This window comes from Bos taurus, chromosome 8 (assembly GCF_002263795.3).
Source record: "Bos taurus isolate L1 Dominette 01449 registration number 42190680 breed Hereford chromosome 8, ARS-UCD2.0, whole genome shotgun sequence".
NCBI classification, from domain to species: domain Eukaryota; kingdom Metazoa; phylum Chordata; class Mammalia; order Artiodactyla; family Bovidae; genus Bos; species Bos taurus.
Window position 1 is genome coordinate 90,302,490 of NC_037335.1, and position 13,441 is coordinate 90,315,930.

The 13,441-nt window shown below is 39.1% G+C and overlaps 1 protein-coding gene across 1 annotated transcript in view; it reads left to right on the forward strand.

Moving 5' to 3' along the window:
• TMEFF1 (transmembrane protein with EGF like and two follistatin like domains 1) overlaps positions 1–13,441 on the forward strand; it is a 96,595-nt gene that overhangs the window by 63,591 nt on the left and 19,563 nt on the right. Inside the window, exons 6-7 of the mRNA NM_001205476.2 lie at positions 1,963–2,111; positions 3,905–3,970. Coding sequence (NP_001192405.2) covers positions 1,963–2,111; positions 3,905–3,970 — 215 coding nt within the window. The remainder of the gene's footprint in view (positions 1–1,962; positions 2,112–3,904; positions 3,971–13,441) is intronic.

Consider the following 13,441-nt stretch of genomic DNA (forward strand, 5'->3'; position numbering starts at 1 on the left):
TTGCCATGTTACAAAAATTCCATGGTGATATTTCACTATCTAGATTATTTTTTAATAATCTTGTTTAGAATTTATTAGGCTTCTTGGATATTTAGATTAGTATATTTCTTTAGTTTTAGAAAGTTTGAGAAACTGAGAATATTATTCCTGCCTTATTCTTTTAACTCATCTGAAACTCCAATCAGATTTTTATTAGCTGTTGTGACTGTTTTCCATGTCTCTTAATCTTTTTTTAAATATATTCTGTCTCTTCGACTCTGCCGTGGTCTGGGCATTTTCTTTTGACCTGTCTTCCAGTTCATGGATTCACCTTTCGTTTATCTAACCTCCTTTTAAATCTGCCCAGTGAGTTTTTTATTTCTATAATACATTCTTTATTTATTAGAAGCTTTTTTTGGTTCATTTCCACATCAGCTTGCTCTGCCCATGTGTTTTATTTCCTTGTCTGTGTGGGTGTGGGAGTGAGTGAGCGTGTGTGTGATCTGCTTGTTCTTCTCAGGACTGTATCTTGGAAAATATTTGAAGTCTAGGATAGTAAAGTTGGGTTTCTCCAGAGAGGATTGCTTTTACTTTTGTTAGTTGCTTAGGGCCATTCCAGTCATTGACTCTTAAATTCTGGGCTTGATTTTTTTTCAGATCATCCAAGTAGTATTTTAAGTTGTAATTACTCATGTGGGGACTGGCTTGTAGTTCTCAGGGAGATGTTTTTTACCCTGTCTTCAGTACTGCGGCTCAGGGAAAGATTTTTTTTTTCCGTTTAAACAGTTGGCTTGGAATATGGCAACTCTTTTCTCCTCTGCCCTCATGCCTTTTTTCCAGGGTCTTCAGATTCTCCACCTTAGGTAGGTCAGTATTCTTTGTCTTCTGTTCTCAGAGGCTTGCAAAGTCAAAAAGTTGATGATTGAATTTTCCTAGTTTGGCAAATGCCTTCAAGGTGAAAATCAGCTTTGGCAAACTTAATTGATCTTTTTCTATTCTTGTCTTCATTTAACTTTTGTCTTGAATATTCCTTGTTTCTTGACATCTTATAGGTGCATTTGAGAATGTTTTAAAATATTTGTTATTTTCATTAGAAGGATTAGTACAGGTTCCGAGTCCACCATATTGCTGGAAAACAGAGAGTCTCTATGGTTTTCAGTTTCATATTCCATGTTAGATTTTACTGTTCTTGAGAGGAGTGACCATGCCTTGTACTTTCTTGGCCTTCTTAGAAGGCAGTGAGTGTTCAGTGGACACACAGATATACAGGTGGATGTGTAACTCAGAAACACTTTTGAAGGACTTCTATTTTACATGTTTTATATCTATTTTTTAATCTTCCCCATTATTTGGTAAGGTTAGGTGTATTATTACTACTTCTGGATCAGTAAACAGACTTAAGAGAGAATATGGACACAAATCTCGTTATTTGTTGGACTAAAATTTAGATTCATGACTTTTGACTCATAATTCTGTGTTCTTTCTGCTATACCATGTTGCTTTTTAACTAATATTATTGACATTTGATATTTCTTGATTATTATCTCTAGATATGAAAATTCTAAAGAAGTGATTCCATTAGTAATAATCTGGATGAAATTATCTCTGGATTCTCACCTGAAAGAAATTGTTGGCTGAGCATTCACTTTGCTTAAACTTTTATCAGTGACTTAATGTATTGACTTGTGTTAGAGAAAGCAGAAAAAAAGAATTCCTTACAAACTACTATATAAAATAAATAAGCTGTAAGGATATATTGTACAGCACAGAGAATATAGCCAATATTATATAATAACTTGAAATGAAGTGTAATAAAAGTATTAAATCACTGCATTGTACACCTGAAACTAATATAATCTTGTAAATCAACTGTACTTCAATAAATATGTTAAAAAGTTAAAAAAAAATTGCTCAGTTTTGCTGTTGAAGCATTGTGAAATACTTTTGTTGTAAAACATAAATAGTTTTTGTTTTTTCCACCAGGTGTGTATGTAATATAGATTGCAGTGGATACAGTTTTAATCCTGTGTGTGCTTCTGATGGGAGTTCCTATAACAATCCCTGTTTTGTTCGAGAAGCATCTTGTATAAAACAAGAACAAATTGATATAAGGCATCTTGGTCATTGCACAGGTAAAATTCATTCTAGAAGTCTGTCTTTAATATCACATGTCTACAGTCTTATTTGTATATTTTGGTAGTGTTCTGAATTTGTAAAATGAAAAATCTTTGATGCTTTATTTTTTATTACTATGTATTTTAGAACTTCTTTGTTCTGTTACTAACTTAGCTTTTTAAAAATTTGCTTTCACTGTCTTAAGACACAAACAATGCTTCTTGATTGTTTATTTAGTTATTAAGCTGATCCTAACGTGAACTTATAGCTATATTTATACTTCTTAAAAATTGTCTCAAATTTGTAACGATTATAGTTGTTTAGAAATGAGCTTATTTTAATTATAGTAAAACTGTAAATATCACCATTTTTTCATCTTTTTTTCTAGAGCATTATAGTTTACTTTATTTTCATGTTTTCTCTAGTTTTTGCCCCTACATGTTTTATACTGTTAGAGATTTTGGTGTGAAGTTTTAGCATGTAGGGAAAATTTATTACTTTCAGTTTAAAATTCTTTCCCCCTTCTTGATTTTTGCCGTAGTTTAGGAACCATGATACTAACTAAGAATAAGTTTTTGTCTTCTATTCCTGCTAGGAGTACCTGGTCACAGAGTTAGAGGTTTTCAATCTTTTTTCCTAGTAAGACACATATAGACTAGCATACTGTGTGATTTCCCAGTAGCAAACAAGGTCCAGACACTTCCTGATGGCCTAGGGTTATGCATCTTTCCTGCTACTAGGTCTAACTGCCCTCCCTTCTGGCTACCCGCCCCCCACCCCCACCCCCGCCCGCCTTTTTTTGCATTTATTAAAGGGCTGTGTTTTCATAAGCTTAGGGAGAACATAGCTAAGGGGAAAAAGTTGCAAGCCAGAGTTTGCTGGTTTATACTGATAACAAGCTATTTGTGAAATACTGAACAACTGATTGAAATGTCTGTGGTCTAAGCTACTGAAGAAGGCCCAAGAAACTATTCAGAGGATATCTAGGTGAGAGTCAGGTGTGTGCGTGGCAGAGGAAACTGTTTACTGACAGAGACCCCTTATATATGGAAGTACTAGTGTGGTTTGCTTTTCTTTCTTGGGGTGGCATTTGTAGCGTAGGTTAAAGTGTATTCTTGAGAAAGCATATCTTTTCTGAGGAACTGGTTTGTGGTTGAATGGTACTACCTGGAATTTCAAATTCAGAAGAGTTGGTCAAGCTTGAGGATTTTGTTAATTGAAATTCATGCTTTTAGAATCCTGTGGAGTGGTTTATCTTGTTCCCCATTTACACCTGACTGTGCCTTCCCTTGCCCCCACTGTGCACTGGGAAACCGAAGCTTATGCTTCCCAGCAGGTGTTTATGGCCCATGTAGTCTTCCTGTCCTAACATAATTCACCCGGAGGGTCATGTTTATAATAAATTTTGTCTGATAACACAGTTGATATTCCACATTTATATTAATCTGATACTTTTCCAAGAAAACAGTGGTGTAAGAAGGTAAATCTTGAAACCATTGTCCCTTGGAGAACCGGCTAATCCTTTCTCTTCAAGGTCTATGTGATTTCAGTTTCACAGGGAAGACTTTTTAAGGAGATGATGAGATGATATTTTAGCTGAAGTTTCAGTGAAGTTAGACTGTTCATCATGCAGAATGCATTTATATCTGAGGCCTGAGATAGAAGTGTTACAATAGATCAAGTGAGTGGTAGAGCAGGAAAAATGGACAGAGAATTGGAAAGGACCTGGAGGATTTGGAATATTTAGGAATTTCATGGTATGACTTAAACATCATATGTATCTTAATTTTCAAATCATTTTCTCTTACAGACACAGATGACACTAGTTTGTTGGGAAAGAAGGATGATGGACTACAGTATCGACCAGATGTGAAAGGTACTGAATAACAATTTCCTAAATTTTGGCCATGTGTTGAAACATGGTCACTAGCTGTCCTTAGTAGTTCTTGTTCCATTATAATGACCTTTCCAGCTTTGCTCTATGGCAATATACATTATGCAGTTAAATTTTAGTAATAATATTGACTGAGTGCTTCTCAGTTTACAGAGTACTCTCACATCTGTGTTTTTTTAATTGAAATTTTTATTGTGAGAATTTAGATTCACATGCTTTTGTAAGAAATTATATAGAAAGATCTCTCATCTTTGCTTTTAAAATCCTCTTTGCCTCTCTAGAATCTACTGTTAACACTTAACCTCTGTGCATGGGTCTTTGAACCTAGTTCCCTTTGCCTGGAACTCTTCTTTGCCTAGGAGTCATCGTTTCGGTCACCTTAGAAGTTATTTCCGTTTGGGAACTATCCCTTGACTCTTAAACCTAGATTGCATGCCTCTCTTACATACTCTGATGACCAAGCCCTTAACCTGCTCTAAGTGTGATTGTTGGCTCTACTCATCTGCATCCCTCTCCAGACTGAATTCTGCCATGTTCACTTTGGGATTCCTAACACTTAGCAGAACGTCTGGCACTTACCTGTGGGCTCCATGCTTGTCAGAAGAATGGATATAGCTCAAAGAAACTGTAGGATTTATTTGTACAAAGACTTTTATTTTAAGGTCAGATCAGAGATTGGATTCTAGTTCCCTTGACTGCAAGTCCAGTGTGCTTTCATTTCTCATTTTCATATTTATTATTTCATTTGGTTTTTGCAACTACTCTGAGGGATAAGGACCAGTGAAAATATTGAGGCTCATTGAGGTTATAGTTAGTGAACCAAAGCAGGTCCCAATCTTAGGATCCTAGACCAGGGTTTCTGTATATTTGCTTTTACATGTATCTTCTATGCTATTTATTTTGATTATACTAATGGGCAGTTTTTTTAAAAAGATGTGTGATCTACCTTTTAGGCCTAATTTCTAAAAAATACATAAAATGAAAATAACAGGCCATATCTCTTAGAGTGTCATAAAGGTTAAATGAGATAATGCATGTCAAGTGCTTTGAATAGTATCTGACATACTCATAAGTGTGTAAGAAGTGGTAGCTGTTATTATCATTGAATAATTTGTATTTCTGTCACTTGAATCATATTAAACCTGAATCAGTTATATCCCATGAGCCCCTGAAATATCAGTTTCCTCTGTTGATACAAAGTGCTGTGTTTAAAATAGGAAATCTTTGTATTCCCATAGGAGATATAATAGATCAATGCTAGTTTTATTCTTTATACTGATAGTACATGACCAGAATAGGAAAGTTCTTTTTTAGTAGGTAGAAGCTCCTGCTTAAGGCAATTTGGGGAATTGTATATACCCAAAGTACTTGTCTGTCTTCGATAATTTTACAGGGATAATTTAGTGCCTAAGCCATTTTTGAGATACTGAACATTCTTTCCACATAAGAATTTGTCTATAATGCAAATGAAATTATCATAATCAGGAGATGTAATTTATTAAGTGCCAATTTTATACTGGTTGTTTTACTAGAAACTGTTGGTGGATAGAAAGATATGTAATACATGACATTCATCTTTAAAGAACTTGTGACACAATAAGAAATGAACATAACCTACTTCTAACAAAGTGAAAGTTGGTTATTGTCATAAATGTAGTGCTTTGAAAAAGTTAGGATGAGAACTCAGAAAAAAAGAAATTACTGTATGGTGGGGACTGGTGATGCAGGTGGAGGTGCAGGTTTGATCCCTGGGTCAAGAAGATCCCCTTGAATAGGAAATAGCAACCCATTCCAGTATTCTTGCCTGGAAAATTCCATGGACAGAGGAGCCTGACAGGCTATAGTCCATGGAGTTGGAAAGAGTTGGACATGACTGAGCATGCATGTAGGAGAGTGGGGAGAAATGGTGAAGATCTAAGAAACAAGAGATCTTATTTGAGCTGAACCTTGAAGGGTGGTTAGGATTTGAAGAGGTCAAAGGATATTTAAGGAGGATAGAAGAGCATCAGCAGAAGTATAAATGCAAAAAAAAAAAAAAAAAGAATGTATTGGAGAACGATGAGGAATCCTTTTTGGCTGGAGAGAAGGGGTTTAAAAGGCAGAAATGGAAGGCAAGTATGGAAAGGTAGCTTGGGGCCAGATTGTATACAGTCCTTTCTTTTTTTTTGTCTGAGTCTTTACCACTGGACTGCCAGAGAATTCCCATGTGTACAATCTTGAATGCTCTGTTATCCTAGGGCATTTAAACTTCATTTGTAGGCAGTGGGGAAATCATAATATATTTGAAAAGGAAAGGCTACAGTATTAACGAGCTGAATGCATTATACCAGGCAGGACTTGTGCTTATTATGAACTTTGGGCTAGAGACAGAGAGATCAGTTAATTAGGCTCAAAAGGAATAGATTCCTACTTAAGATATGGAGAATAAAAGAGTTAAAACTAGGATGACTTAGATGATGGATTCTGTTTATTGAACTAAGAATATTGGGAAGGGAAAGGTGTTTGGGGCAAGTAAGAAAGGAGTTGATGGTGGAGATGATTAATTTTACTTTGGGGTTTGTGTTGCTTGTGGAACTCACCTGGATGACTTTGTTTTTTAGCATAAATTTACGAGTTAGTCCTTGGATATCTAGGTGGTAACTGAAGTGATGAGAATGAGTGAGAGAGATTATAGAGCTGCATTGTCTAGTAGAGTAGCCACTGGCTACATGTGGCTATTTAAATTTAAATTGGATAAAATGAAATAAAATTAAAGGTTTTTGTTTCTCAGTTATACTAGCCGTATTTTAAATCCTCGGTAGTCCCATGTGACCCATGGTTACCATATTGGACAGCACAGATATAGAACATATCAAGAGATGCAGAAAGTTCTGTTGGACAGCACTCTTATTTTTAAAGGAGAGGAGGCTAGGATGAAGCAGAAAGAAGATCCAGAGGAAAAACATCATGAAGAGTACAGTGGCACAGAAGTTGAAATAAAAAGACTGACTGTTAGTTTAAAATGCTGCATGAAAGAATTAGAGGACAAGCCTCAAGTTTGAAGATGTCAGAAATGTAAAGTTGAACTCTTGGAAAAGTGTGCTTTCAAGATGGAGCATTTGAATGTCCAGCATGGTGGTGAGTTAGTGCTTTTCTCAGGCTATTGGAAAACCTGTGGTAAATGTTGAAATTGCAGTGTAGGAAGCTTTGTTGTAGATGTAAGTCATAAAGGATATAGTGGCTGAGCATGAGGTGTATGGGCTTTCCTAGTAGCTTAGCTGGTAAAGCGTCCACCTGCAATGCATCGATCCAAGTTCTATTCCTGGATCGGGAAGATCCCCTGGAGAAGGGATAGGCTACCTACTCCAGTCTTCAGCTTCCCTGGTGGTATAGAGTCCACCTGCAATGTGGGAGACCTGGGTTTGATTCCTGGGTTAGCAAGATCCCCTGGAGGAGGGCATGGCAACCCACTGCAGTATTCTTGTCTGGAGAATCCCCATGGACAGGGGAGCCTGGCGGGCTGCAGTCCATGGGGTAGCAAAGAGTCAGACATGACTGAGTGACTAAGTGTGCGTGTGTGTGCTCACGTGTGCGCACACACACACACACACGCACACAAGGTGTGTGGGAGCTGGGTATGTGACATTTTAAAAATGTGGTTGCAGAAAATTTTAAACACAAACGAACAGGATAGTATAATGAACCCTTATATACTCAACCACTGTCAACAGTGAACAGCATTCTGTCATCCTTGTTTTGTCTGTATACCTTTACCTGGTGGATTATCATTATTCTTATTTTACAGATTTTTTTGAACTTTAATTTACATACATGGAAATGCACAAATGTTAGCTGTCAGTTTTGACAAATGGATAGACACCATCTGTACTACACCTTATCACAGTCTTTGTAACATTTCCATCTACCCAGAAAGTTCCTTTGTGGCAAATGACATTTTAATGTGGCCATTTTTATCCAAGGATATTTTCATACAGCCTGAAATCCACTGTAACACCTTTTAATTGCCAGCACATTCTCACTCCATTCCTGAGCATCACCTCACTCCAATCCTTACCCCACCTTCGAGTTCATCCTCTCAGCCTCTCCTTCTGCTGATCAAGGATACCAGACACACCAAGATATCAATATTGTTGGTTCCATTATTTGGTGATTAATGTTTATATATTTTAATACAGCTCATTTGATATGCCCTTTTAAAAATGGTCTTGATAAATTTGCCTTATCAAAAGGTAAGCCTGAGCCAGTTGCTGCAGTCACTGAAGGAGGGGGAGAGCCTATGTTGTGGAGTGTGGAGGAGAATCACAGTGAAGATGGTGAGAAGGCTGTGTAGGTGGGTGGCACAGAACCCTATGGGGAGGAAGGTCGTTGAGAGATGAGAGTGGGATGCTGATCTAGAGGTGACAGGTGGTGAGCACAGCAGGGGAAGGGACGGGGGGAAGGGGTGTAGGAGTAATGTGATTTTGTTCCATCAGGGAGATGAAAGGAGTGCTTCCTAAGGGAACCACGGAGGAGGTGGATGAGTTTACGTGCATTAGAAAAGGTGTTTCACTGGGCAGAGTGGAAAGACTAGGAGAGAAAGAAGCAGGGTTAAGGTTGGTCATATCTACTCCCTAGACATGAGAGGGTGGGGGTGTTGGGGAGTAGACGAGAGTTTCTGCCTAGGTAAATGGTTCTCTGTTGGGGTCTGAGGAGACTTGGGTTAAAGAAGGATGTGTTAGTGATGAAGCTTGGAGTGAAGGTTGGTATAGGGGAAGCAGGAAAGTATATTGAATTTTTGAATTCAGTATGTTGGCTCTATGAATATAAAGAGCCCTCGAGTTACTAATGCAGTATTGATGTTGTGGCTTTAGTAGCCTCTTCTAGGTGCATGTCCTGGTTGTTAACAGCAATTCCTGGTGCTTTATTTGGGTGGAACACGGATGGACCAAGACAGAGTCAGTGAGACTTGGCTTTGCAGATAAGCCATCTGGAGTCTTACCACATCGTCACTTAGAACCATACTCTCCTTTGTATTTGAAAACACTGCCGCTGGTGGCAAATTGGTTTCTGAATGCCTCTGTAGGGTGGAAGGCACTGCTGGGTGTCTGAGCTTTTTTTATTGTGTGTGTGCTCGTGCACACACACGCACACATTGTTCAGAGACTCGCAGTTGCAGCTGTTATTCATGGAGCCCGTCACCACTTGCCTGAAGGCGTTGTTTGTACGGGGCCGTGCCCAGTTCTTGCTGTGCAAGGCTACATCTCTGCCGTGGTTTCTGAGACTGTGCTTCATTACGTCTGTAAAGCCTTTTAATCTTTCCATTTTGAAGTTACCTAATTTACGTGGCCTGGAGAGCAAGTGCTTGAACATTCCGCTTTTGTCTGTTCCCCACCTACCTCCCAGGGTAGCTTGGTGAAGTCTTGAGGTGGTTAAGAGCTTGTGCTCTGAAGTCAGACTTGGTCCATGCTGTGGATCAAATCAGGCAGTGTGGCCTGATTTTTCTGAGCCTCAGTGATCACATCGGTGAAGCAGGGGCAGTAATACCTACTGCCTAGGATTACTTTGAGCATTAAATGCTGTCACTGAATTCCTTATCGATGTTATTATGGTGTTTTTTCCTAATTTCATCGTTAGTAGCCTGGCTGTGCTAAAGGTTCCTACCATTGGTAAGTCTGCCTGTCCACTGTGTTTAATGTGGCTCATGAGTGACAGTAGGCTGGTCATCCTTCCAACAGTTTTTAATCAAGTACGCTACTGTGTGCCAGTTGCTTGCACGTATTTAATCCTTATCACAGTCATGTTACCACCATTTTGCAGATGAAGAAGCTGAAACTGTGGCTCATGTAGAATGGCAGAGCAGCGACCAGAATTCAGCCTTTCTGACACTAAGCCCTGGTGCTCTTTCTTTTTCATGACAACTATTCCAGAATTCCGTTCTTGTGCATGCTCTCTTCAATTTTCTTCAGAATAGTTAATTTACTCTCAGCTACCACCTTGGTGAACACTTATACTCTAGCTTTACTCTTTCTCTAAGAACTAGTTTCATATATTCAGCTACCTGTGGGTCTTTACACCTACATTTAGCTTGTACTGCTTTGCCTGAACTTCCAGGAACTACTGTCTTGCCTGGGACATGATAGGTGCTTAATAAATACCTTTTGGAGGACTGGAGATCTCAATTTGAACTCAGTTTACTACATTCTTTGTACTGAGCCTCCTGTCATTAGGCTCATACAGAGTTTTTCTTTTAGTTTGTAAAGTTGTGAAATATATATAACTATACCATGTGCTGTCTTAACCATTTTTTAAGTGTATGGGGCTGGTGGTATTCAATAAATTCATGATGTTGTGCCACCATCACAGCATCCATCTCTCGAAATGATTTCATCCTGTGAAACTGAAACTATAGCCATTAAGCAATAACTCATTTCCCCCTCCCCTCTGCCCTTAAAACCACCATTTTGCTGATAGTTGCTATAATTTTGACTATTCTACATAACTCATATAAGTGGAAATTATGCAGTATTTGTCTTTTTGTCACTGGCTAGAAAATCCCCTGGGCAGAGGAGCCTGGTAGGCTGCATGCAGTCCATGGGGTCGCTAAGAGTCGGACATGACCGAGCAACTTCACTTTCACTTCACTTTCATGCATTGGAGAAGGAAATGGCAACCCACTCCAATACTCTTGCCTGGAGAATCCCAGGGACGGGGGAGCCTGGTGGGCTGCAGTCTATGGGGTCACTAAGAGTCGGGCACGACTGAACAACTTCACTTTCACTTTCAGTTAACATAATGTCCTCAAGGTTTGTTTGTGACATAGCATATGTCGGAATTAATTTCCTTTTTAAGGCTGAATATTTCCTAGGGTGTGTAGAATATCTCTACAACTCAGCCATCTTGTTTATCCATTAATGGACACTTGGGTTGCTTCCATGTTTTAGCTATTTTAAGTAATGCTACCATGAATATAGGTATATAGCTGTCCTTGGAGACCTTGCTTTCCATTTTTTTGGGGGAGAGTATATATCCAGATGGATCATATGGTATATCTACTTTTAATTTTTTGAGGAAGCACCCTACAGTTTTCCCTAGTGGCTGTACTGTTACATATTCTCACCAGCCATGCCCAAGGATTATCATTTCTTCTTACCGTTGCCAATACTTGTTATTTTCTGGTTTGGGGATAGTAGTCATCCTTTTGGGTATAAGGTGCTATCTTGTTTTCACTCGTATTTCCCTAGTGATTAATGGCTTCCCAGGTGGCGCAGTGGTAAAGAATCCACCTATGAATCCAGGAGACACAAGAGATGTGGGTTCGATCCCTGGGTTGGGAAGATCCCCTGGAGAAGGAAATGGCAACCCACTCCAGTATTCTTGCCTGCAAAATCCCATAGATAGAGGGTCCTGGCAGGCTACAGTCCTGGGGTTGCAAAGAGTCCAACACGACTGAGTACGGATGCATGATGCAGTGATTAATGATGTTGAACATATTTTGATATGTTTATTGATGTTTTGTTGATTCGTTTTGAAGTAAAATTGTTTTACACAATTCTGTATTGAGCCGTCTTTAGCAAAGGGGACAATTCTGTTGTATTAAACACTTAAATGTTAGTGGGTTGGTTGTTGCAAACTATATAAAGGGTAAAACTAGGGAAGTTTGACATTAAGAAAAAAATTGGTGGGCAGTGAGGTAGGTGGTGAACAGACATGGGGAAATCCACTCAAAGATAATGAAAGAGAGATTTCATTCAATATAAGGAAAACTTGATAATATTGGAACTAACTGTATTATATTGAAGAATATAAAGAATATCAAGGAGAGACAAGAAAGCCGTCCTCAGTGATCAATGCAAAGAAATAGAGGAAAACAATAGAATGGGAAAGTCTAGAGATCTCTTCAAGAAAATTAGAGGTGCCAAGGGAACATTTCTTGCAAAGATGGGCACAATAAAGGACAGAAATGATATGGACTTAACAAAAGCAGAAGATATCAAGAAGAGATGGCAAGAATACACAGAAGAACTATACAAAAAAGATCTTCATGACCCAGATAATCATGATGGTGTGATCACCAACCTAGAACCAGACATCCTGGAACGTGAAGTCAAGTGGGCCTTAGGAACCATCACTACAAACGAAGCTAGTGGAAGTGATGGAATTCCAGTTGAGCTATTTCAGTCCTAAAAGATGATGCTGTGAAAGTGCTGCACTCAGTATGCCAGCAAATTTGAAAAACTCAGCAGTGGCCACAGGACTGGAAAAGGTCAGTTTTCATTCCAATCCCAAAGAAAGGCAATGCCAAGTCGTGTCTGACTCTTTGCGACCCCATGGACTGTAGCCTACCAGGCTCCTCTGTCCATGGGATTTTCCAGGCGATAGTATTAGAGTGGATTGCCATTTTCTTCTCCAGGGGATCTTCCCAACCTAGGGATCGAACCCAGGTCTCCCTCATTGTAGACAGACACTTTACTGTCTGAGCCACCAGGGAAGTCACAAAGAATGCTTAAACTACCGCACAGTTGCACTCATCTCACACGCTAGTAAAGTAATGCTCAAAATTTTCCAAGCCAGGCTTCAACAGTATGTGAACTGTGAACTTCCAGATGTTCAAGGTGGGTTTAGAAAAGACAGAGGAACCAGAGATCAAATTGCCAACATCTGCTGGATCATCAAAAAAGCAAGAGAGTTCCAGAAAAACATCTGCTGCTGCTCTATTGACTGTGCCAAAGAAAGCCTTTGACTGTGTGGATCACAATAAACTGTGGAAAATTCTGAAAGAGATGAGAATACCCGACCACCTGACCTGCCTCCTGAGAAACCTATACGCAGGTCAGGAAGCAACAGTTAGAACTGGACATGGAACAACAGACTGGTTCCAAATAGGGAAAGGAGTACTTCAAAGCTGTATATTGTCACCCTGCTTCTTTAACTTCTATGCAGAGTATATCATGAGAAACGCTGGGCTGGAAGAAGCACAAGCTGTAATCAAGATTGCCAGGAGAAATATCAATAACCTCAGACATGCAGATGACACCACCCTTATGGCAGAAAGTGAAGAGGAACTAAAGAGCCTCTTGATGAAAGTGAAAGAGAAGAGTGAAAAAGTTGGCTTAAAACTCAACATTCAGAAAACTAAGATCATGGCATCTGGTCCCATCACTTCATGGCACACAGATGGGGAAACAGTGGAAACAGTGTGAGACTATTTTTCTAGGCTCCAAAGTCACTGCAAATGGTGATTGCAGCCATGAAGTTAAAAGATGCTTGCTCCTTGGAAGGAAAGTTATGACCAACCTAGACAGCATATTAAAAAGCAGAGACATTACTTTGCCAACAAAGGTCCGTCTAGTCAAGGCTATGATTTTTCTAGTAGTCATGTATGGATGTGAGAGTTGGACTATAACGAAAGCTGAGCGCTGAAGGATTGAACTGTGCTTCAAAAGGATTGCTTTTGAACTGTGGTGTTGGAGAAGA